General features: G+C 38.6%; 1 protein-coding gene across 1 annotated transcript; it reads right to left on the reverse strand.

The window, feature by feature from the left end:
* Positions 1–375: 375 nt before the first annotated feature.
* On the reverse strand, positions 376–25,835 carry LRRC58 (leucine rich repeat containing 58). The gene is made up of 4 exons (XM_020901697.2): positions 25,242–25,835; positions 14,185–14,313; positions 12,533–12,810; positions 376–9,262 (listed from the first exon to the last, which is right to left on the reverse strand). The coding sequence occupies exons 1-4, from the start codon at positions 25,739–25,741 to the stop codon at positions 9,054–9,056; spliced, it is 1,116 nt and encodes a 371-aa protein (XP_020757356.1). The 5' UTR covers positions 25,742–25,835; the 3' UTR covers positions 376–9,053.
* Between the last annotated feature and the right edge of the window lie 478 nt (positions 25,836–26,313).

Here is a 26,313-nt window from a genome sequence, read left to right on the forward strand (position 1 = left end):
TAGAATTTTTATTGCAGAGTCAGGGGCAAAGTCCTCATTACTCCACTAACACTGCCGCTGGCTGCATGTACACTAGTTTAAGAGGAAAGATTAAAAGACCTAAATAGAGGTGACTAAAAAGGGTGTGGTAAGGGATGCAAGAACTTACAAATATTTGAGAGCTACAAAAATAGAAATTTTGAACACAGATAATTGTAGACTCAAAGTTAGAAAGAATCTCAGAGATCACTGTTGAGCTTACAAACAGGTTAAAATTACAAGTGATGACAAACTTCAAAAACTAGCTTTCTACCTGTAATATAAGTTTAATTTCCAGGAAATTAAACTTATTTCACAAATCTTTATTTAGTTCAGCTTAAAAAAAAAACCCCAAAGCAACATTAAATCCAGTCTTTATTTACAGAAAATACCCACAGTAACATTTTAAGAATATTTTCTTTTCTTTGAGTTTCCATGGCATCATGAGCAAGTTTACTCTTCCATTTAAATCTTCCAAATAACTAGATATTTTAAGATTGCATTATTTTTCAATTTAAGTAATAAAATAATCATGCAATATCATAGCTAGATCTAAAAGAAACTAGGGTATAAATTATGCATAGTGTTTATAAAAGTGTGTAGTTGAGTTGAACATTTCATAGTTTCCTAGCGAGAGAGTTTATATTTATGGAGGATCTATAGTATTTTTATGTAGGCGGACATCTACATTTTAAAAATCTTACTTAAAAAAAACTTTCTTGGTATTGTCAACTTCATCCCTGCTGCTAAGGATATTAGCCACTTATCTGTGTGCATGCTAAGTTGCTTCAGTCATGTCAGACTCTTTGGGACCCCATGGACTGTAGCCCGCCAAGCTCGTCTGCCCATGGGATTTCCCAGGCAAGAATACTGCAGTAGATTGCCATTCCCTTCTCCAGGGGATCTTCCTGACGTAGGGATTGAACCTGAGTCTCTCATATCTCCTGACTTGACAGGTGGATTCTTTACCACTAGCACCACCTGGGAAGCCCCCGCCATTTGTTTACCTGTGGTCAAAAGCAGCAGTGCATGACTAGACGAGGTTTTCCTTACCCATGGAAAGGCTCTCTTGCTTTGTGACTTTTAACTTGAAACATCTGACCAAGTCATCCTTTTATGAAGGTTTTTGGTCACTGATCTGGTTTGCTGCTTTTGCGTTCCATGATTCAGCAGATGTTGTTAGTTGAGGCTGGCTTCAATCTGGCCAATCCACTTGAATATATCATCTTACAACCACAAAATGCTTTCAGTTCATAAAAAAGGTAATTTACAGGGAGAAGCAAAGAACATTTGATTAGTAATCACTGCTTGGTCTAAAGTAGGCATTCAATTAAAACAATTTTTTTCCAATAGATAAATGGATTCTAGCCACAGCTCTGTCACAGTTTATCTTAAGAGAACCTGGGCAAGTCACTTCTTCACTCTCACCCATTTCTTCATCTGTAAAAATCCTAGTTCACTTAGCTCATCACCACGAAGGGACTTTCACAAGAGAGTAAGCACCCTTGCCGTGTAACTGAATCACGGAGAAGAGCTTCTATAACTACTGATGCCCAGACCCCACCTCTAGAGATCAGGTTTCAACTGGTCTGGTGATGAGGCCCTGTATTTTGTGCATTTTGAAAGCTCCCATGGTGGTACTGTATAGTCCATGGGGTCGCAAATAGTTGGACACGACTGAGCGACTTTCATTTTCATGGTGGTTTTAAAGCACAACCAGGGTTGAGAACAGCTGCCCAGAAATCTTTTTACATCTTTTCCTAATTGGGGAGCATTTGACCTCCTTCAGATCTGTGGTGCTAAGTCAGTCTCATGAAATGCTATCGAAGGGTACAGGACCCATGCAGGGGAATCTGTGTTTAGTTTGTTATACTCATTAAGGAGAGTAGAAATTCAATTCTGATTTGATAAAGCTAAATATCCCTTTTTCAAATCTATGTCAATTTCTGGATTTCAGACGTAGAGAAGGGAAAGGGTATGACAAACCCACACCAACAAACTACCAAACCTAGTCCTACCTCAGTGTCATGAAGATTAAACAAGGCAGACTTTTGAATGTGCTTTGTAAATATAATGAGCCACCCAAGTATTTACCATACCAGTAAAAATGCGAAATTCTGAAATGACAGTGTAAAATCTTATTTCCTGTCACACAACAGAGTACATATTAATTAAAGAAGGTAGCATAATGTAGTGGAGACAGCACTGACCTGGGAATCCAGAGGCTTAGATTTAAGATTCAGTCATGTGAAGTCTTGGACAAGTCTCTCTGGGCTTAAAACTTTCATCTCTCAAAAAAGCGAGTCAATTTCAGACCTCTAAGATTCCGATACCTGATGTTCAGATGGGACACATCCAAAGCTCACACAGCCTCTGGAATGTTCAGGCTCTCTCTTCGGTACAGCAGAATTAGACGAGCCATTGAAGACATTTGTCTTTTAACACTTGCTCTAAGGAGAATATCCTCAACTGGGCAGGTTAGGGAGTTTTACCCTCAGAAAACATGTTACAATTGACAATTTTTCTCTTGTGCCCTCATATTTCTAAGCCCATCTTTATCAAGAAGTCTTCTTATATACCAACCAGGTAAAGTGCTCTAAGCCTTTTCCATTTCAGCAAATTTTAAACAATGGCTGTTTTGCAAAGTGTGTGTCTTTCCTACCCAGTCTGTTTACCATAACTCACAACCAATCATGATATTCTTCCAAATTTCAGAATCCAGAAATGTCAGTTGTTCTAGAGTCAACCAAAATAATGGCACTGAATAAGTACTGTAATATCAAGGTGCTCAGTTAATACTATACTACTTTGCATTAAGCTTGCTTGGTTCTGAACTAAATGCAAGAAATAACTGACTTTCCACTAGCAAAATGACCTCACCAATTTCATTTTAGAGCATGCATCTGTAAGTCTGTTAAGGCTATGGAAGGAGGAGGAAAGGATCTGGTCTAGTTCATCTTTCATCCTTTGCATCTGGCACAGAGAATATAAATGCTTATATATGCTTAATGTATTATTCATGGATTGAAAAAATTCAACGAATAGAGGAGCAACAGTACAGCAAGTAATCAGGCAAAAACCAACAGTATAAGATTTTTAAGTAAAAGCTTGTCAATTAAAAGACTTTTACTTTTCCAGAATACAGAATTAGATTCCAACAAAACACTTTTAATAAAATAAGACACAATGTTTGATAAGGCAAAATTCACACAGAGGGTTAATGTTAGATCACATTCTTTTGTGTGTCCTGGGTGGGGGGAAAGGAGGTATAGAATTTAATTAGCTTAAATATTCTGATTAGAGCATTTACCATTACAGGTAATATATAAATCTGATGCAATAAACTGTATCTTGTTCTGAAAATAAAATGTAATTATTGAGTCACATTGCTTAGTTACACTGTTACTACTATTTTAAACACCTATATACCTATAGATATATTAATTCACAAGATGTCAAATACAGAAAATTAAGGACTCAGATAATAAGATGTAATTTAACTAAAGTAAAAGTACATTTATTGTCAATATCCTTTGTTGATACTTTAAAATTTCAAACTTTATAAAAAGTTAAAATACTGGTTAAATAAAATATTTCTCCCATTATATTTTTGTTTCTCAGGAGTACAAAGTGGGCTCAGAAATGCAACAGATACCAATTACAGACACACAAGTCTTTCCATGACTGTTGTAAAGTGATTGTTGAGGTTAATACTCCTTTTCAATAACATATCAATGCCAATCATTTAAGTTAGTGAAAGGATTCTCTTAAAACACTAGTTGCAGACAGAACTAACCAATTTAGTAATGTTTCTGTTGAATCAGCAATAGTGATGTCAATCTTATCCCTGGTTTCTTCCTGTAACTGGAATTGAAAATACAAAAGTTTTACCTGATTTATTCACAGCCAAAGGAAGAAAGTAACTTCTGGTAAATGCAGATAGTCTCTCCAACCATGGCTTTCTGGTATAATGGTATATAACCTTCATTATACTAACAAATTTAATATTAAGTAGATTGAATACTATCTCTTACAATAAACTGAGACTAATAAACAAGTTCTAGTTAAGTCTAGTAGCACCCAAATCAATATTACCCTGTGAAATGTTTGATAATGTGTCATGTTTGTTGTTAGTGAACTGTTATTTTCTACATCAATTTTTAGCAAATATGAACCAAGAAGAGACAGAAAAAGAACACGGATATCTACATGCAAAAATATTAAAACATACTCCCCCTTTAACCTGGTATTACAAAGAAAGCACAAAATACGCTAATAATATCTTTATATGATGATATCAATATGCATTGGCTAGGAACTGGAAGCAGATATATTTTCTTTATAAAGTAATATGAAAAGAGAATATACCTTTTCACTGATTTTATTTCAGGGACCCTAATCCTTCTGTGATAGTATGCCTGATTAGGATTTCATCTCCAGAAGCCCTAAACTCATAGGCATTAGCCCTGCTTTTAGGGGAAGAAGCCCTTGAGGATCACAGTCATTCTCCCTTCATTCAAAAGCAAGCGGTCACAAGGCTGTCACATACAACCTGATGACACAGTCCCCCAAACTTTGGCTCTAGAAAGGGAGATTTAAGGCACACACCTCCTAAGCATGGCTGAAGGCACTGCGACCTTTAAAAAGATCATGACTATAATAAAATACAAGGTTGGATGCTATTAAATTCATCAGATTAATGTTACACAGAGTGCTTAATACAGGAACAGTGAAGGTCAAATACCTTTCTAAAAAACAGAAATAAGAACTATGCATTCCAGGTCATGTTGCCTAAAACCTACAGAGCAGTCTTTACTGTTGTTAAATACTCAACACAACTTCAAAGCTATTTTGGACTAAATGGGGAGAAATATTTATACTGACATAATAAAATCTCTACTTTGGATGAGAAGACCATTTCTTCTCATTCAGGTAAAAATTAGGCATTTCTAAATAAATGCAGCTTTACTAATTTTATATACTACATATATACACTATGATAACAAGTTCTGCCTACAAAGGGTCTTATTTAGAATAACTTTTTATATAAACAGCTACTGCTAAGATGCTTCGTAATATCAAACTTTATTTGCACTAATTATTTGCCTAGTATTTTTTTCTCTTTTATATAGTTAAAAGGTAAACATTAACCAAGTGTGTACCACAAATTCCAGGTTAATGAGGTATTACTTGTCCCCTTTGGAAAGACCAAGGTTAGCCGTAAGAAAATCCTATTATTTGCTGGCCCTGCATTATGGCGGAATGTAGACAATCTCACAATCTCCCACTAGCAGAAGCTGAAGAAATTTTGTGATAAAGGCTTCCAGATGGTAGTTAGTGGGCCACTTAATTTCAAAACAATTTAACCTTATTTTAAAAAACTTTCTTGGCTCAAGGATCTCCCTGAGCGACTTTCTCTGTCCTTTGTTGTTTTTAAAGATTTCTTTCACTTAACACTCCAGCAATCAGCCTTTTCCTTGTCTTCTGTTTATTTATTTATTTTTTGTCTTCTGTTTAAAATTGGTATTTACAATGTATGGTAGAGTTGGTCTGCAGTGGTTCCCCGCACTAGTGTGGACTGCTTTCAACTCTACATTTAACACAAAAACTTCTCAAATTTGAAGTACAGTTCATGATGCAAGTCTTTACTTTTAAATTTGTTAACTTAAAGTTCCAAATATCAAGAATTTTAGAGTAAGAGTCTCTTCCTAAATCAGCAAGCATTTAGAAGTAAAATATGAACACTAACCCTCAGATCTACCTATACTACACAAATACAGGGAATGCTGAGAACCCTGACTGGCTTGTCCTTTGGTCAGCCAATCCCTGGCACCATGGAAGCAAAACATTCTATTACCTAATCTTCCTATTTCCTAAAATCCTAGGACTATTTCACCAGCTCAGTTTGGTGACACTTGAGAGAACTGGATTCTAGGAATAAAGATTACTAAGAATGTTCATTTCAATTCCAAACCCGTAATGAAGAATTCCATTCTAAACACATTAATGTTCCTCCTACCCTCTTCCTTCCCCCACTGTGAATGCTTTGGTTAAGTAGCTTTATCCACATTAAATTTTGGTCACTAAAATTGCCCAAGTGGAGCAATATCAAAAACTTACACAAAACAAGTGACTGAGCACCTAGAGACACTATCAATTTAAATGTGCAGTTAGCTATACGACTCTGGAACTGTATCTCACTCCTGGTTAATTTTTATAGCCATCAGTTACCAAAACAAGGAAGGCAGGGAAAAGAAACAGGGAAAAGTTTAGAAATTATTAGCAGCTCTTATAAAGATTAAGTCAAGATTTTAAAAAAAATAAAGAGATAAAACTGACAGCTAAAATGTAGATTTCAAGTAAAAGTAACCAAAGACAGCTGTATACTAATCAGAGATTTTCAAATGTACATACAAATATAACATTTTGCTGGAAGACATTTTGCTATATACAATGTATACATCTATATTGTGCAACAAAGACTAGACACTGTTTCTGGTTGGACTGAGTTTTAAGCCTGTAAAAAATCAATCAGAATATCTTCTTCCCTGGAAGCTGGCAAGGTTAAGTACCATATCTACATTAGAAAATCACCCAAACTGTTACTTAAATCAAACTGGTAATGAATTAGGAAGTAAACCTAAAGCATTTCAGCCAGAAAAAATTTGTTCCTATCAATTTTAGTCTTTTACTATGAACACATTATTTACTTTCTATGAAAATATTCTATGAATCTTACCTAAATCACTTACTGACAGAACACTTTGGGCTTGCCACTTAGGCAATGCCTAAGTCACCTTTATCTTTCAGTTTTGTATTAATAGTATGTAGTTTCGTACATGTTAAGTCGCTTCAGCCCTATCAGACTTTTTGCGACCTTGTAGACCATAGCCCACCAGGCACCTCTGTCCATGGGATTCTTCAGGCAAGAATACTGAAGTGGGTTACCATGCCCTCCTCCAGGGATAGAACTTGTGTCTCTTTTGTCTCCTGCACTGGGAGGCGGGTTCTTTACCTCTAGCACCACCTGGGAAGCCCAGTTGTGTGGCTCAAATGGAAAAGTAAACAAAGACTTTTTATTACTTCTATTTAATTATATAATCACCTATGTACTACTTTGCTAGGCAGTAGAAATATACTACATAACTTCTATAAACATAGAAAATTTCTGGATCAAAAGGAAAAAAGAATCTTATTACAACAGAGTGAAGGGATTCACTCCATAGCAGCGTTTCACAACTGCAGTCATGAAACTCTCATGATGTTTCATGAATTAACATGTAACAAACAAACAAACTATCCTACAGTATATTCTCTTCTAAAATAAAATATATATATGACAAAAACCTAACATATGTACATATCATTATTATACAACAACCTGCTTTTAAGAAAAGGTGTGCCCAGTCATGAATGCCAGAAGTCAAAAGGGAGATCATCTGATGTTCCAATGTGTTTCAGGACTATGTCTTACTCTACAGGTAATATTCTCCAACAAACCATTATGTTATGACAAGTAAGTTATCTAATGATTGCTAGTGTGTGCTATGTATTTTATACTACAGTGTCAACTTATAGTTGTACTATTAGTTTTTACTGCATACTAGGTTAATAAAAATTTGGTCATTTCTACTGGTAATATGTGAAACCATTTCTCTGCTATATTTTAAGGCTGTATTAATACATTTAAAATATTTTATCAATATATTATTTTCAAAAGTACCCCATGGTTAAACTTGTTTTAAAAACTGTTCTACTGTGTAAAAACAATGACTGCTGTGCCCAATTTTATTTCAATTGTTGTCGTTTCTCTAGTTTTTCTTTAAAATTGGAGGAAGTTACAATTCAGTACACACAAAGTCATATCCGACTCTTTGTGACTCCATGGACTGTAGCCCACCAGGATCCTCTGTCCATGGAATTCTCTAGGCAAGAATACTGGAGTGGGTTGCCATGCCCTTCTCCAAGGAATCTTCCCAATCTGGGGATCAAACCCAGGATCTCCTGCATTGCAGGCAGATTCTTTAGTACCTGAGCCACCAAGAAAGCCCTTTTACACAGAGGCAAAGGAGCTACAGTGGACTCCTAAAACCTTTAAAATCTTTCTCCTGCTCCTTTAATGCAAGATATAAAGAAGTTTCCTACCTAACATCTCTTTTCAGTTGAAAGAAATCTGATAGATTTTTCCATCAAAACCTATTATTCTTTCTTAAGTTCAAGCTGGTTGGCTCCCCATTAAGTATAAAAGTGATTTGTTTAGACAAAAATGAAGTTAAGGTGGCTATGAACTCAGATGTCAGATATACATTTGTTTACCTAGCTTTGTTAAAGCATATTTTAAACCATTCTGCATAGTACGTCAGGTTATAGGCTGCTCTGGTATCATTTCTTGAATAAATTTCTAAATTCTTGTTATGATTAAGGCACTATTACAGTCACTGCTGGATTATACAAGGAAAACAACAATCACATAGAACAAAGGAGCAGAACTGAAGAGTTTTAAAACCCCACGTAAGAGTTATATCCCTTCCTTTGCCAATCAGTAGCTGAGAAAGGTTTAGGTCCTATGTAACCATCTGTGAGCTTATCTGAAAAACTGTTATCTAGACATAGGGGCAATACAAGAAAAGAGGGTTAATCCTGTTATGGTATAGCGGTCAACCGAAACTCAAGGACAACACTGATAAAAATTACAGCTGTGATAACTTCTATCTTCATGTCAACTGTCACAAGCCAAAGCATTGGTGGTTTATTACAGTACTGCTCTGCAGAATGTTCCATTCTGTTGTGTGATTCATGCAAAGCTTGAAAACTGCAAACAATCAGCTAAATTTGAAACTGCCATTCAGAGCGAATTATATTCCAAGAATCCAAACATGGAATTGGGCTTCTTCCTGCTGAATGGCGAGAAACACAAAATCTCCAACTATGCCATGGACATTTAAGATACAGTTTCTGGTGGACCTCAAAGTCTAGTCTCTTTTCTAACCACCGCTGCTCAGTCTTTTACTGTTTCACACCACCCTGCACCCTTTTCAACCAAGAAGAACTTTCTGCATTCTGTGTGCAGCCACACTAGCTTCATCTTCTGAGTCAGATTCGCTCTGGGATGTGGAGCTATGAGAGGCAGAACTGCAAGGGGAAGAGCATTCTGGAGAACACAGGTAGTGCATCAGAGGGAGGCGGTATTTCCCACAGAAGTCCACAAATTTAATTTGTCTGACGCAGCAATCAAAGTAGACTCCTGGAGAGAAGGAAGAATAAGTACAAAGTAATCATTACAAAGCAAAGCAAAGAGCCACAGTTTCTTTTTTAATCCTATATTCATCACTCTGAAAAAAATCTTACAGTCTTTTTTGAGAATCTTAAGCAGAGGTAGTGGCTGTTTCCATAGTTGTTTATAGAAATACTGGAAGGTCTTAGAGATATCAATCTGACTACAAAGAAAAGGTCAGGAGATTTACTTTAAAGGGAGCTGGCATTAAAAGGACACTGTTGACTCAGCTTGTTGTCTCTGGTGACTTGGTGGACAGGGGTTGATAGAGATTATAGGATACCTAAAGTGCCCTTTCTCCATCCCCCAAGCCACTCCATTGTACTACCCTACAGTCAAGGAACTTAAAAAAATAAAATAAAAAAAACCTACACACAAAACTCCTTTGATAATGATCTTAAAGAATTAATTGTTATACCCAAAATTTGCAGAAAGGAGATGACTGCTGGTACCCCTGTCCTTATGTAATGAGAAGGAAAAATTAAAAGTTAACCAAATGCCATCATATTTCCACAGGGTCCAACAGTACAGCTTCAAAGTTGTCTCACTGCCGATCTCACCTGACTTTCATGCTGTTATATGCTGTGACACAGACTGAAACTAGTAATTAGCTTTCTTGATGCCTAGTTTAGTGCTCTTGATCTGTGGCCCTTCAGCTAAGTAAATATACAGCTAGTGATGACAGGAAAGCAGAGGCTGCTGTGTCCTCCGGCTGCTCCTCCTCCTGTGCGTCTCTAACGATGAAGGCTGTCACAACAGCTGCAGTATCCTGGGACACCTAGAACCCTGGGTCCCAGAGCCTCTCTGGAGAAGAACCTCAACCTTTACACTCTACCTAAGATTCCTCTGTAACCAACTACTCTGTGTATATAACATATGGGACCAAAATAAAAAGATGTGGTCCAAGCAAAGGACAACTTTTCTCCTATTAATTTTTCTTCTGTTATCTCTCCATTGACTTTCTGATTTTGTGATCCTGTATTAAGTCAGTATAACTGATAATTTAAAAAGGGAAATTCATAGTATGTTACTTTGAACAATGTAGGAAAGTGGACCAATTCAATAAACTGATCAATCAATATTAACAATAAGTCTTCTTCTTCTAGCTTCTTCTGCTAGCTTCTAAAACAGCTAGAAGTAATAAAGCATTTATAAAATTAAGCATTATAGCGTTGCTGTTGTTTAGTCACTAAGTTGCGTTTGACTCTGCAACCCCATGGACTGTAGCCCGCCAGGTTCCTCTGTCCATGGGATTTCCCAGGCAAGAACATTGGAGTGGGCTGCCATTTCCTTCTCCAGGGTATCTTTTCCATCAAGGGATTGAACCTGCATCTCTTGCATCTCCAGCACTGGCAGGAGGATTCTAACCACTGAACCACCAGGGAGCCCATTGTAAAACAGCTGAAACAGTATAATACTATCTTGTCATTTACAAGATTTCCAGACTATACAAAGAAAAATTATCTCACAAAATAAAAAATTACGTTTATAGAGTTCAACAACTAAGGAATCTGAGGGGGAAAATGTCAATGGTTCAACTCAGATTATTATCTCAAATTTTAAGCTAATGATGTAAAAAGTATTTTTGTTTCTAAGATAAATAACATAGCAGTATACTAAAGAACTCATTAAGAAGCCATTTAAGAAAGACAGGAGAATTCTTGTAGAGGTCCATTTCTAGAAAAGAAAGAAAGTGAAGTTGCTCAGTCGTGTCCGACTCTTTGCAACCCCACGGACTGTAGTCTATCAGGGCCCTCGGTCCCTGGGATTCTCCAGGCAAGAGCACTGGAGTGGGGTGCCATTCCTTCTCCAGGGGATCTTCCCAACCCAGGGACTGAACCCGCGTCTCCTGCATTGCAGGCAGGAGCTTTACTATCTGAGTGACCAGGGAAGGACAGATTCAGAGATTAGATACAGACTATTAAGCCTGAGGGCCTGGTGTGAATGCTGTCTCTTGCCACTGTTAAAGCCAACTTGGAAAGGAGAACCAGAGAAAACCAAAAGCACTTCTAACTTGGCACAGCAATCTCTACTTCTAAGAATAAGCGCCCAGAAATGGCCCAGAGTAGCGTCATTTTTCTTTTTTAAACTATTAGTATCCTTGACCTTTAATATTCTTTGAGAAACTTAAATCACCTTCTCTCTTTTTAACCTTGTAACACTTTTCAAGGTATAATAGGACCTTGAGAGCCGGGGAAAACCTCAGCTCTGATCATATTTATGCAGCATTTTCCTGGCACCCACATTTATCCTACAATAATAAAAACCTTCCTGTACCCCTATTAAGTTGGATTTAAAAAAAAAAAAGTCTTTTATGAGGGAGACAAAATAAACTGACCTGTTATCATTTACTGATTCCGCTGCACACACCCTGGCGCTTCAGGCCCTTTATAACCTGGCCTCACTGTACCTTTTACTCTTCTCTCGTTACTCCTTTAACTGTACATTTCAGTCAAATTGTTTCTCATTTGACATTTTTCTGCTTTTGTTCCCAATTTTACACTTTCCAGCTGAAAAGTTTTCTATCCTCAATCAAACCATATCAAAATTCAACTCACGTTTCAAGAACCGTCTCATCTTTTCTAGATCTAATAAACGTACTCTCTCCCTCCTATGATTTCCAATAGTATTTTGGATTCCTACTTTACTCTGCGTTACATCGCATTATTCAATTCTCTCCAAATGCTCTAAACTCAAGAAATCTTGAACCATGAGTTTAAAAGAATACAGAATTCCAAAAGACATTTTGAAATTGGGACATGTTCACCCTATTCTCATACATTTTGAAATATACTTTACAAAGGTACCGGATACTCAGAATGCTGAGTCTAAAAAAAATGTCCTTCAAATAAACATGAAAGGTAGCTAAACATTTTAGAGACTCTTCTAAAGCATTTAGAACTATTTATGCTTTGTGTTTCCCCTCATATTACCAATTTAGCTTATCCTATGATAGTTCCATGACAGGATAAGACTTTCTGGGTATTTTGCCTTGTGTATGAATTTGAAAGTACCACGAAAAGAAGAAATGAAAGAAGAGAGGGAGGAAAGAAAGGAGGGAGGGAGGAAGGAAGGAACACAGGGTGAGATGTCTTACTATCTGGTAAAAGGGTGAAAAGATAAAGCAAACAGAAACACAGACAAATCACCTGTCTCTGAAAGAAGACTGCTAATTATAACATTTAGATCACTAATTTAAAAATAACTAAATGACTGGGTAACAGGACACAATTAACTTACCTCCACACTTTGGGTTTGGACAATTGCTGGCTAAACTCAAGTATCTAAGAAGATTCCCAGGAAGATCATAGGGAGTGTAGGAAATATTTCGAATTTTAATGGTCCGTGCAGCTAACTCCAGGAGAGTTGGAGGATCATAGGTTAAATCTCTAACGAAACGAACAACCAGTGGGTTCCCTCGCAAACTCAGTTCTTCCAAATGAATAAGGTTGAGGATCTCTCGAGGCAGGTATGTCAGCAAGTTATTGTGAAGACTAAGGGAACGAAGTGAATGCAACCTAGAATGAAGGCAGTACAAAAATCAACAGCCATAAGCAAGGTAACTACCCAGAAAGTTAAGTGAAGAACTCAATCTCCCCATAAGAATGAGCCATTAAGGTTAATATCAATGCAACTAAAATTAAAAGATGCTGAAACTAAATTAGAGCCCAAATTTGTGTATGTCATAGAATCTTAGAGAGCTCCAAATACTTAAATACTTAGAAAGTATTCTGTGCTAGCTGATATAAATACTAGATGTAAAGGCTTTTTTTTTTTGGGCATGCTTTATCATTCAGATATCTAAAAAAGCAAAGATTTCAAATGCAACAGGAATCAAGCTCCTTCACATTATCTCACTGGGTATGAATGTTACATAGCAAATATGAGTCAACAAAATTCCATAAAACCTTGGGGAACCTATGCCAAAGTAATACCTTATTTTTGATTACAGAAGAGAGGCTCAGCAACTATGGAAAACAGCATGGAAGTTCCTCAAAACATTAAAAACAGACCTGTAATATGATCCAGCAATCCCACTCTGAATATACATTCAGATAAAACTATTATTCGAAAAGATACATGTACTGCTATTTTCACAGAAGTACTATTTGCGACAGCCAATATGTGGAAACAATCTAAATGTCCATTGACAGACAAATGGATAAAGAAGAGATACTCATACACATGCACACACACACACATAATGGAATACTACTCAGCCATAAAAAGAATGATATAATACCATTTGCAGTTACATGAATGGACCTAGATTATCATACTAAGTGAAGTAAGTCAGGAAGAGAAAGACAAATACCACATGATATCACTTACATGTGGAATCTAAAATATAACACAAATGAACATATCTATGAAACAGAATCAGACTCACAGACTCGAAAACACACTTCTGATTGCCAAGGGGAAGTGGGGTAGGGGAAAGAAGGATTGGGAGTTTAGGCTTAGAAGATGCAAACTGTAACATACAAGATAAACAATAATGTCCTACTGTATAGCACAAGGAACTACATTCAATATCCTTTGATTTACCATAACAGAATAAGAAAAATACACACATATGTATAACTGAATCACTCTGCTGTATAGCAGAACTTAACACAACACTGTAAATCAACTGTATGTCAATAAAATTTTTTAAAATAATAAATTTTAAAAACAGAAAAGAGGCTCAGTAATAATGAAGAATATGTCAGAACATTTAAAAGTAAAATTAAAAATAAGCAACCCAATTCACAGCATACCTCAGAGCTTTCTGTATCATTTACTTTGATAACACTTAATTCTTTTCCACATACAAACCATGTGGGTGAATGCTGGACAGTAATTCCTAAGCATGGATGTGTATCTACACATAAACTCCCGAAAATACTCACTGTGAAAGCTGAGGAGGCACACTCTGGATTTTGTTGTCGCATAATACCAAGTAATTTAGAGAGGGCAGATTTCCTAATTCTGGTGGTATTTCTTTGATGAAGTTTCCTCCAAGATATAAACACTCTAAACTGCAAAAATAAATGAAAAAAAAGTTGGACAAGTACCTCATTGTCTTTATTAAAATGAACACGTATCATTTATCCATTCAGCAAATGGATAAATTTTATTCAGGATTTCTTTGTCTATACAGTCTTTGAAGGAAGAATGCAATCTTCAGGGAGCGCAAACAGGCAAGACATTCCAATGTGAGACAGTATTGTAATTAAATGCAAAATAAGGCATCAAATAAGCCCAACATGATTAAAATACCAAAATGAGCAGAACAATCCATAAATGATGTAAGGGTTTAACAAGTAGAGAAATAATAAAAGGACATTAGTTCTGATTAGAAAGGCTCCCAGAAGTGTTGCGACTTCAGCTGGATTATGAATTTAGCCCATTTAGGATAACAGCAGGAAAGAGGAACTTCAGGTTCCTCTTCAGGAAAGAGGGTTTTTATGGGATAATGAGTATACCTTTTGACACATGAAAGAATTCATTTTGAGGAACCCAGAGTACAGCTGGAGAAAGGCCAGATTATAGGAGCCCTGTATTCTATGCTGGTGGGTTTGGATTCAATACATTATCATTCCACTGAAGAATGGAAAAACATGCTTAAGTTTATATTTCGTCTTTGCTCTTATTATAGCAACTGTAAACTTCAGAGGCTAACTAAACAAATTATGCAAAACTGAACCAGTAATATGAAATTAAAGTTCTGGTTAATCATCTTATTTTCTAATAATGCTAACAATATTTTAGACACAGCATATATAGAACCAAAATGTACTGCTACTCCTTGTGGTGATGACCGGCAGACAGGCTCTCTCCAAAACTTTCTGGAGCAGGGAGAGCAGAGGTGGCACAATCAGTTCTTACTGTATACCTAAAACATACACATACAGATCTTCTCCATTACTATGTTATTTTGTCTTCCTGCTATATCTGCTAACTCAATAGACACTATTATTCTTTTAAGATAACTTTAAATGCAGGGAAAAATAAGTTTACTCAGTTCAGTTCAGTCACTCAGTCACGTCTGATTCACCCAAACTTGTGTCCATTGAGTCAGTGATGCCATCCAACCATCTCACCCTCTGTTGCCCCCTTTTCCTCCTGCCTTCAATCTTTCCCAGCACCAGGGTCTTTATAAACGAGTCAGCTCTTTGCATAAGGTGGCCAAAGTATTGGAGTTTCAGCTTCAACATCAGTCCTACCAATGAACACCCAGGACTGATCTCCTTTAGGATGGACTGGTTGGATCTCCCTGCAGTCCAAGGGACTCTCAAGAGTCTTCTCCAGCATCACAATTAGAAAGCATCAATTCTTTGGGACTCAGCCTTCTTTATGGTCCAATTCTCACATGCATACATGACTACTGGAAAAAATCATAGCTTTGACTATATGCACCTTTGTCAGCAAAGTGATGTCTTTGCTTTTGCTTGTCATAGCTTTCTATCCAAGGAAGAAGAGTCTTTTTAATTTCATGACTGTAGTCACCATCTGCAGTGATTTGGGAACCCAAGAAAATAAAATCTGTCACTGGTTGCACTTTTCTCCCTTCTATTTGCCATGAAGTGACAGGACTGAGTATAACGATCCTATTTTTTTTTTTTTTAAATGTTGAGTTTCAAGCTAGCTTTTTCACTTTCATCTTTCGTCCTCATCAAGAGGCTCTTCAGTTCCTCTTCACTTTCTGCCATTAGAATGGTTGCACATCTAAGGCTGTTGATATTTCTCTTGGCAATCCTGATTCCAGCCTGTACTCTGCATATTAGTTAAATAAACAGGGTGACAATATTGCATCCCTTCCCAATTTTGAACCAGTCTGTTGCTCCATGTCCATTTCTAACTGTTGCTTCCTGACCCACGGACAGGTTTCTCAGGAGATAGGTTAGGTGTCTGGTACTCCCATTTCCTTAAGAACTTTTCACAATTTATTATGATCCACACAGGCTTTAGCACAGTCAATGAAGCAGAAGTAGATGCTTTTGTGGAATTCCCCTGCTCTCTCCATGGTCCAACAATTGTTGGCAATTTTATCTCTGGTTCCTCTGCCTCTTTGAAACCCAGCTTGTAGATGTGAAAGTTCTCAATTCACATACTGCTGAAGCCTAGCTTGAAGGATATTGAGCATAACCTTGTGTAATGAGCACAACTGTATGGTAGCTTGAACATTCTTCAGCACTGCCCTTCTTTGGAACTGGAATAAAAACCAACCTTTTCCAATCCTGTGGCCATTGTTGAGCCTTCCAAATTTGCTGACATATTGAATGCAGCACTTTCACAGCATCATCAGCATCATCATTTAGGATTTGAAATAGCTCAGCTGGAATACCATCACCTCTGCTAGCTTTGTTCATAGTAATGCTTCCTGAGGACTGCTTGACTTCACACTCTAGGATGTCCTGCTGGAGGTGAGTGACCACACCATCATGGTTATCCAGGTCATCAGGACCTTTTCTGTGTAGTTCTTCTGTGTATTTCTGCCACGTCTTTTTAATCTCTTCCGCTTCTGTTAGGTCCTTACCATTTCTGTCCTTTATCATGCCCATCCTTGCATGAAAAGTTCCCCTGATATCTCAAATTTTCTCCAAGAGATCTCTAGTCTTCCCATTCTATTGTTTTCCTCTATTTCTTTACATTGTTCATAAAAGAAGGCATTCTTGTCTCTCCTTGCTATTCTCCAGAACTCTGCATTCAGTAGAGTACACTGGAAGGTCAAAAAAGGTTTATCTTAGGAGGTGACACTTGAATGGAGATCTGACTGAAATGACTGAGGGAGCACAAATCTCTGAGGTGGAAAAAAGCTTGGTGTGCTGTGAAAGAGCAACACAGCCAGTGTGGGTACGTCAGGGTGACAGAGGGGTTTAGCAGAGGTTGGCGAAGTTAGGAAGGTAGCCTGGGGAAGCCAGATTTCAGACGACCTTCAGGCCTTAGCAAGGATTCTGAATTTATCCTAGGTAGAAGGGGTGTGAACAAAGGTTAGTTGTGTAACTTGACTTACACTTTAGAAGGATCACTTCAGTTACTGTATGGAAAACAGTAGAAGTGGCAGGGAGAGGTGAGTACAATGGGACGGTGAGAGCAGGAAGACCAGACTGGAACCTATGGTGGTCAAGTTCAGATGTAAAATGATAGAGAGATGCTTGGTACATCTTTTTCTACCCTTTACTTTAAACCTACTCAGGTATTTCTATTTTAAGTAAAACTCTCATAAACAGTGCACAACTTGAATGTTGATGTGTTTTCCCTGGTGTTTTCTATTACCATGGTGTATCTCAATATCTTTTTCCCCAACAGCCTGCTTTTGGCTGTGTCCATCAAGTTTCCTTTTGTCTCATTCCTCCTCTATTATTTTGAATTGTATGTGCTACATCTATTTTGTTAGTAGTTACCCCTTCAATTTCCTTTGCTCTTCTTCTAACTCCCAAACACACATCCATGCTCACTTCTCTGTCATCTCCATATTATCATCTTGAATTACTTCTACCTTGACTTGAAAATAAACTAAAATTTATTCCCAATCAATAATTACTCAGAATCATCAGTAAGTTTTATCAATTTCTCTGTTTACCACTGTTTTTGGCAGTTGCTATTTCTTTTAAAGTTCATTTTTCTGGGAGTACATCCTTTAGAAGTTCTTTCAGTATAGACTCACAAGTTGTTCATCTTTTAGTCCTTTATCTCAGATTTTTTTTTTTTTTTAAATATCTGATGTTTTTATATTTTCCCTTCACACCTTAATAATAGCTTGGCTGGGCATAAAATTCTAGGTTGACAAATACTTTTCCTTAGCACGAGGAAGATACTGTTCTACTATCTTATTACAGCCCATATTACTATTATTCTTTGAAGGTAATCTGTTTTACTTATTAGGAGTTTTCATGATCTTTTTTCTTTATCCTTACTGTTCTAAAGGCTTTTTTTATGCTGTATCAAGATACCAGTTTAGAGTGCCCTCTTTCTTTAATTGTGGGAAATTCTCAACTACTATTACTTCTGGCACTGCCTTTCCTATATTCTCTCTATTCTCTTTCTGGAATTCCTAGCAAATAGCACTTTGAACTTCAGGATCTATTTTCCACCTCTGTTAACATTTCTTTCATAGTTTCTACTTCTTTATCTTTTTGTGTGGCTTTTCAGAGTGTCTCAGTAATCTCTTTATGCTTACTGATTCACGGCTCACCAACTGACTTCAGTCTGCCAATCAGCCCACTGAGTTCCTAGTCAGATATTTTTATTTCTAGAAATCCCAATTGGGGTTTTCATAGTTATCAGTTTTAAAAGTTCTTCTTTTTTTTTTGCACTGATGAAGTTGCCTCCTTTATCCTCTGAAGTTAGGAAATAAACTTAAAGTCCTTTACAGGCTGCCTTATACATATTTTCTCAGATAAAATTTCTTCTATTTGTTGATTTTCTTATCTGTATTTCATAATCTCATATTTCCTTGATGTATGGTGATTCAAAGAGCCATCTGAATCTGAATCTCTGTCATTTAAAAAATATATTTATGATACCTCTTTTCTATTCTTATTGGGTGAATCTTTCCAAGACTGCATTTCTCTCTTTAGATTTACAATGCTCAGTAAAAGTAAACAGAAAACTTTAATCCTGACAGCCTATTTTATTTTTCTCTTTTAAGTATCATCTTGTGGCAAAAATCAAGAGTCTGGATACAAAACTGAATTCTCCTACATTTAAGTGCTTAAGCACTGGTGAAAGAGGTTCCTAGGCAAGATTTTTTTTTTATCTTACACATTATGGTATAAGCTATTTCTCAGTTACTTAGAAATTTCTATTTTTCAAACATGACAGCTACCAGAATAGAATGGAATGGAATAGAGTAGAGTAGAAAAGAATATTTGGAATCCAAAACAGAAACTTCTCTGGAAAAAACATTTTTTACTGAGACCACTAAGAAAAAAATTTTTTAGCATACTGGGAAGTCCTTTTATAAAGGATCTGACAGTAAAATAACAACTTGCAATTTAGTCTTGTGAGGAAGAAAAGAAAAGAAAGTGAATCTGACAGCAAATATAAATATGGTCCTTTCTATACATTTAAGTCAGGAACTAACATAAACTACCATCTGGTAGCCAGTTACTACTTAGTGTTTTCTCTTTGTGTTTTGGAGTTGGTGGGGAAGTACATAGAAAGGATGCCAAACTTTTAATAGTTAACGTGACTTTGGCAGAAAAAGATATGATGTCCCAAAATATAACCAAATCCATGATTTCAAAACCATATGAATCTCTTTGCAACTGATGGGTATCATTAATTAGCATATACAATCAGCATATTAAATTTACATTTTTAGGTTTATGTACCACTTTCAAACTCAAATAATTTCCAAAATTCTTGGACTTAAAGCTTTTCAATGATTTGTGGGAATTACATTTCTAAAACACACTCTACTATTTCCAAAATGCTTTTCTATAAGGATAAAGGAAACTACTGTAGAATTTAAAGCAAAACTGTAGTGTTTATGTTTAAAAGTTCTTGTTTTTGTCAACATTGCACTTGTCAATCAGCCTTGAAACAACTCTATTCTTTTGGTGTTTGACAAAAAAACAAAAATCAGGAAAATCATTCACAAAATTTGGAGAATTCTTCCTTTCATTTTTTTTTAGGGTTAACAGGCCAACCTTAAATTTGTTTCCTGAAGAGTATCTCACCTCTCCAATCCTTAGGGATACTGGGTGCCTTTCTTCTAGGAAGCCCAGTGACCCACTAGAAAAATACACTAGGCTCCCCTCAGTGCCAAACAACTTAAACACAGGTGTAAGTAGGACATGTTTTGTTTTTCCCCCCAAACAAAAATCATGTTAAATATAACAAATATATACATGAGTCCTATATTATGGTTGGTAACATGGAGATGGACTTAAAGTAAGACAGACTGGTTTATAAAGAGGCAGAAACCAGAAAATAAGAGAACAGAAAGCTAAGAATCATACACTTGTGGATCAAGAAAGTTGTTTTCCTGAGGTAGCATGTTCATACTAAATGATTTTCAAATACTCACCACAGGCTTTTAAAGTACATTATATGTTCAAAATCAGAAGCACAAATGTAGGAATCATTTCTTGGTATTTGCCTCAGACTAAGGCATTGAAAGAAAGAAGCCAGAAGGAAGAATTGAGAGCCAGAGAAAAACTCAGTATGTGACTCTAATGGGGTAAAGAGTTTTGATTTAAGTTTTACTGCACTCTTTTATCATCTGGTTGAGTCATCTCTTTTTATAAGATATCAACCTATTGCAGGCTAGCTTCAAAACATTCCAGGACATTAATATTTAGTTTTTATTTCTATCACAATTCTCATATTTTTAATTTCTAAAGCAACCTGGAAAAGGTCAGTTTTCATTCCAACCCCTAAGAAAGGCAATGCCAAAGAATGCTCAAACTACCTCACAACTGTACTTATCTCACACGCTAGTAAAGTAATGCTCAAAATTCTCCAAGCCAGGCTTCAGCAATACGTGAACCGTGAACTTCCAGATGTTCAAGCTCATCTTAGAAAAGGCAGAGGAACCAGAAATCAAATTGCCAACATCTGCTGGATCATCGAAAAAGCAAGAGTTCCAGAAAAACATCTATTTCTGCCTTATTGACTATGCCAAAGCCTTTGACTGTGTGGATCACAATAAATTGTGGAAAATTCTCAAAGAGATGGGAATACCAGACCACCTGACCTGCCTCTAGAGAAACCTATATGCAGGTCAGGAAGCAACAGTTAGAACTGTTAGACATGGAACAACAGACTGGTTCCAATAGGAAAAGGAGTACATCAAGGCTGTATATTGTCACCCTGTTTATTTAACTTATATGCAGAGGACATCATGAGAAATGCTGGACTGGAGGAAGCACAAGCTGGAATCAAGATTGCCGGAAGAAATATCAATAACCTCAGATATGCAGATGACACCACCCTTATGGCAGAAAGAGAAGAAGAACTAAAGAGCCTCTTGATGAGAGAGGAGAGTGAAAAAGTTGGCTTAAAGCTCAACATTTAGAAAACTAAGACCATGGCATCTGATCCCATCACCTCATGGCAAATAGATGGGGAAACAGTGGAAACAATGTCAGACTTTATTTTGGGGGGCTCCAAAATCATTGCAGATGGTGACTGCAGCCATGAAATTAAGAGACGCCTACTCCTTGGAAGGAAAGTTATGACCAACCTAGACAGCATATTAAAAAGCAGAGACATTGTCAACAAAGATCCATCTAGTCAAGGCTATGGTTTATCCAGTGGTCATGTATACATGTGAGAGTTGGATTGTGAAGAAAGCTGAGCGCTGAAGAATTGATGCTTTTGAACTGTGTTGTTGGAGAAGAGTCCCTTGGACTGCAAGGAGATCCAACCAGTCCATCCTAAAGGAAATCAGTCCTGAATATTCATTGGAAGGACTGATGCTGAACCTGGAACTCCAATACTTCAGCCACCTGATGCAAAGAACTGACTCATTTGAAAAGATCCTGATGCTGTAAAAGATTGAAGGCAGGAGGAGAAGGGGATGACAGAGGATGAGACGGTTGAATGGCATCACCGACTCAATGGACATGAATTTAAGTAAACTCTGGGAGTTGGTGATGGACAGGGAGGCCTGGCCTGCTGCAGTCCAGGGGTCGCAGAGTCAGACATAACTGAGCAACAGAACTGACTGACTGAAAGCCACATCAGGCAGATAGTGAAATAGGTTATCGTCAAAACAAGAATTATACCTACTTTTCCAACATTGTAAGAACAAAACCAAGTTTCTCCATATATTAGCTGAACAGTTATTATACCTACTTGTTGAATAAGAACTTCATATTTTGATGAAAAGAATCTACACCCACAACCTCATGATTCACACTGAGCCTAATTTACTCCAGGAGAATGAAGTTAATCATAAAAATAGGATTTTCACCTTCTACTTATTTGTTATTCTTCAAAGTCATCTTTCAGAAACCACTTTTTAAAAAATTTATCACTAGGATCAACTGAGTACAGGAAACGAACATCAAGATAACCTGCTAAATCTGGAGGATCAACTCCACCAATTAAGCCAGGAGTATTTATTTGTTATTCCCTCCTGGAAGGATGGAAGGTGGGGAAAAAGGGAACCTTTACATGGATTATATACTCTGCACTATTTTTTAAATTGTTAAAGAGGGCAGATATATTCCAAGTATCCAGAAACACCTCAATTGGTTTTAAAAGCAACTTAGCACAATACACAAAATACATCAAGGTTACCAATGAGGTCGAGGGAGCCCACGTATATTCTAAGAGAAAATGGTGTTCTTGGGCAGGTACCTTAGTTAGGGTTTGAGTAACCAAACTTTTGCCTCTCCTTTTTTGAAGCTTTAATGTATTACTTCAGTACTAAGTAGTAAGCAGCCTACGAGGACTGAACCACATGAATCACACTGTCACTATTTGGCCTCAAGCAAATCAATGATACTAAATCTCAGTTTCTTCATCTGTAAAAAGAGGGTGAATCAGGCCAAATGCCTAGGCTGTCTCTGCTTCTAAGAGTATAGCATTTCTACATGACCCTTTCAGCCTACATTTGACTAGTGTCTGTATTTGGAGCATATAATCTAAACATTTACGGATTCTTATCAGTAAAAAGAAATAGAGCATACAATTGAAAAGTGAAAACACTGACATAAAAGCGTCTACACACAATTGGAGACAAAGGGGCATTGACCAAAAACCACACACAGTGGTCCAGAAAATGAGATCAATCAGGAAAATGGCTTTAGCCACAGTCCTGATCTGATCCAAGAGAACAGCAGTCAGAAGAATTAGGTTCTAGCCCTACTCTGTCACTGTGAGAAATTCATGTGTTTGAAGTCAGAGATCCCAAAGGTCAAATCCAGTTCTACCATTTATTGGCTTTGTTATATGAAGATTTGATTTCTCAGGGCCTCAGTTTCTTCCTCACAGAAACACTGTGAAAATTAAAAAGCATATTCAGAGGACCTACCACAAGGCCTGCTGCATTGTAAGTATTTTGAAAAAAAACAGGACTTTTGCCTACCTTTTCCCCCATGTGATGGAAATAATATTTATCCTGAGTTTTCCTTAGTATGTTTAAAAAAAATTCAAATGAGAATGTTGTAACTACATAACATCAAATTAAAAAGAACAAGGTCTGACAATTTTACATTTAAATCCCTCTCCAACTCTATTTCTTACTATGTCTCCTAGCATTACCCTAGTATAAGCCACCGTCGTCTCTCATTCTAGTAGAAGAGACTCCTTCCAACCAGCCCTCAAAGTCTCTTCTCAGCTCTTTACTCCCTCCCCACTCTATTCCTCCACAGCAATAAGACAGCCATGCTTTTATAAAACTCAGGTGTACTTCGAATAAAATTCAAGCTTTACCATGGCCTTCAAGTTATGACATGGCCTAGGATCTGGTCCAAATTTATATTTGCCACCTTTCCTGTTGCTTACTTTCTCACTATGCTCTAGTACAATGACCTCCTTTCAAAGTTTTGGCCTTCAGTCCTTCTTGCCTCTGGGTTTTCACGTGCACTGTTTCTTCAGCCTGGACTGATCCCATCCCATCCTCTCCTGGTTAACTCCTAACTCTACCTTTAAAAGCTCACCTCAAATGTTACTTGCTCAAACCAAACTAAGTTAGTTCATTTCAAGGCACTCCTACTTCTTCACAAAACTTTAACAACTGTAATTAGACAATGAAGTTAACAGCTGTTTAACCTCTCCTCTGTTACAATGCTCCAGGAGGGTAGGATCCCTTTCATCACTGGATCCCCAGCACCTAGGACAGTGCCTGACGCAGGGTAGGTACTCCATAAAAATCTGCTGGGGAGTAAACAAAGGGACATCTTGTCCAAGTGCCTTCGTTTGCAGATTAGGAAACTGTAGTCAGGATATGGTAAGGGACTTGCCTAAGTTCTTACCCTCAGGTCAGTGTTTTTTCCACTACACTTAACTCTGAGGTCCCTTACAGCTCTAATATCTGGTTATCTCAGAAAACTCAATAAAGGATGCAAAAACACTTTAGAGATGGTAGTTACTTTTCTTTCACTTTGGACAAAACACTTGCTCTTGCTTTATTTCCCACTTTATTGAAGGGACTTTTGTTATTTCTCTGCTTCCTTCTTCCATTTAATTCAACATATATTTACTGAATAATCCAGTCGATGAGCCAGATCTGTAAACACGGAGTTATAATCAATAAGGTTAAATGCAATAGCAGGGTGCATGAGGTACAAAAGAAGTACAGTTTAGACAATAACTAATTGTTGTCCAGGAAGCAGTAAAGGAAGGAAACAAAGAAAAGGCCTTCAAAACAAGTTTTGAAGGGTGAACAGGAGTTTGCCAAACTGCAAGCAACATTCCAGACAAAGGTAACAGCAGCACAGAGGCACCTTACCCATTCAACATATTTAGTCAGTGCCTACAAGGTAAAGCGCACAGATTAGGGAACTCCACAAATACTGTAATACCACAAAACCACAAATTGCTGGTATCGCTACAGAGAGGATGGATGGAGCAGGAAATGTCGTGAAAAACAAGGATCAGCTCCGAGTACCTTGTATGTCACGCCACAAAGCATAAACATTGGTTTATAGGCATGGAAAAGCACCCAAGACTTCGGAGTGAAGTGACAACCGCGGATTTACATTTGTTAGAGTGTGTGCTCGGTTCGGTCACTCCTCCAGACCCCAGGAAGACGACAGAAAAACTGTCTTGAAAATCTGCACAGGGCAAACACAACAAACCAAATACTGCTGTCACACCCATGACCTTATTAGATCTTCACTCCAACTCGACGAGCTGGAAGGGCAGTACTCGCAGTTAAAGAGTTCAAAAAGGGCCTGGACTAAAGACGGGTACGTGATCCCACGGCGCCAAGACCAGATGAGGGGCTCCGGAGCTCCCGGACCCCGTCCTGGGCCTCCCTACTCTCAGGAAGGCACCCACTCACCTCCTCAAGTTCTCGATCTCGGCCGGGATGCTCTGAAGCTGGTTGCCGCCGAGGCTGAGGGTCTGCAGCGCGCGCAGCTCCAGCAGCGAGGTGGGCACCTCCTGGAAGCAGTTCCCGCTGAGGTTAAGCACCTGGAGGCTGCGGCAGAGCGGCGACTGGGCCAGGCCCTTGGGGAGGGCACCCGGCCCGCCGAGCCGGTTGTTCTTGGCCAGCAGCGTGCGCAGGCCGCGCAGCGCCAGCAGCTCCGGCCCCAGCGCGGTCAACGCGTTGCCGCTCACGTCCAACAGCTGGAGGTGCGGGAAGCCGCTGCCCAGCGCCCGCGGCAGCGACACCAGACGGTTGTGCGGTAGCAGCAGCCGCAGCAGCGCCTCCCGCGCGCCGCGTCGCTCCTCGCCCCGCGCCTCCAGCTCCGACTCCAGCGTCTCAAGAGACACACTGAGGCGAGACAAGTTCAGTTCGGCCTCCCCGGCTGTGGCCACAGCCGCTCCAGCCTCCTCCATCCCGGCCGCCGCAGAGGGCCGCGCTCGACCCACAGGCCGGGAGCTCCGCGGCGCCCCGGAACCTGAACCTCGGGCTGCGTCGGAAGTGGCGCGAGCGGGCGCTAACCCCGCGCGCCCCCGCCGAGTCACGCGACACGAGGCGGCCGGGTGCGCGCGCCGCTCGGGGGCCGGGCTCCGCCTCACGCGGCACACGGCGCGCGGTGCGGTCGGGGCGCTCCGTACAGGGGCGGAGACCCGGCGTCCTTGGCGCTACCCAATTACCCTAGGAATCCGGCAGTGTGTGGGCAGCCGCGCTTTATAGTCTTTGGCGTCGGCTGACCTGCCTCCGGGGTCGAGTACCGCCTCGGTAAACAGCCCGAGGACAGTTTAGTTGTTTCGCTTTGAGGGTTCGCGCGTCACGGTGCACCGCCTTCTTGGTTCCTACCCAGTTTAGGAGTGGGCCCCCTGGTCTGCGGGATTCAGCGAGCGCGCAGGAATGTAGTCGTGATTCAGCTCCGTGACTGCACGGCCCAGGAATTTCAAGTCCCGGGATTAACCAAGACAACTTTGAAGGGCGGAGGCAGCTGGACTAG

This window comes from Odocoileus virginianus, chromosome 4 (assembly GCF_023699985.2).
Source record: "Odocoileus virginianus isolate 20LAN1187 ecotype Illinois chromosome 4, Ovbor_1.2, whole genome shotgun sequence".
Taxonomy (NCBI): Eukaryota; Metazoa; Chordata; class Mammalia; order Artiodactyla; family Cervidae; genus Odocoileus; species Odocoileus virginianus.

Bases quoted from the DNA above. Each gene is read 5' to 3' on its own strand.
- LRRC58 (XM_020901697.2), bottom strand. From the start codon at position 25,741: ATGGAGGAGGCTGGAGCGGCTGTGGCCACAGCCGGGGAGGCCGAACTG. The intron at 14,314-25,241 runs GTGAGTGGGTGC...TTATTTTTGCAG, and splicing joins GAGATCGAGAACTTGAGGAG to TTTAGAGTGTTTATATCTTG. The intron at 12,811-14,184 runs GTGAGTATTTTC...CCTTCATTCTAG, and splicing joins GTGCCTCCTCAGCTTTCACA to GTTGCATTCACTTCGTTCCC.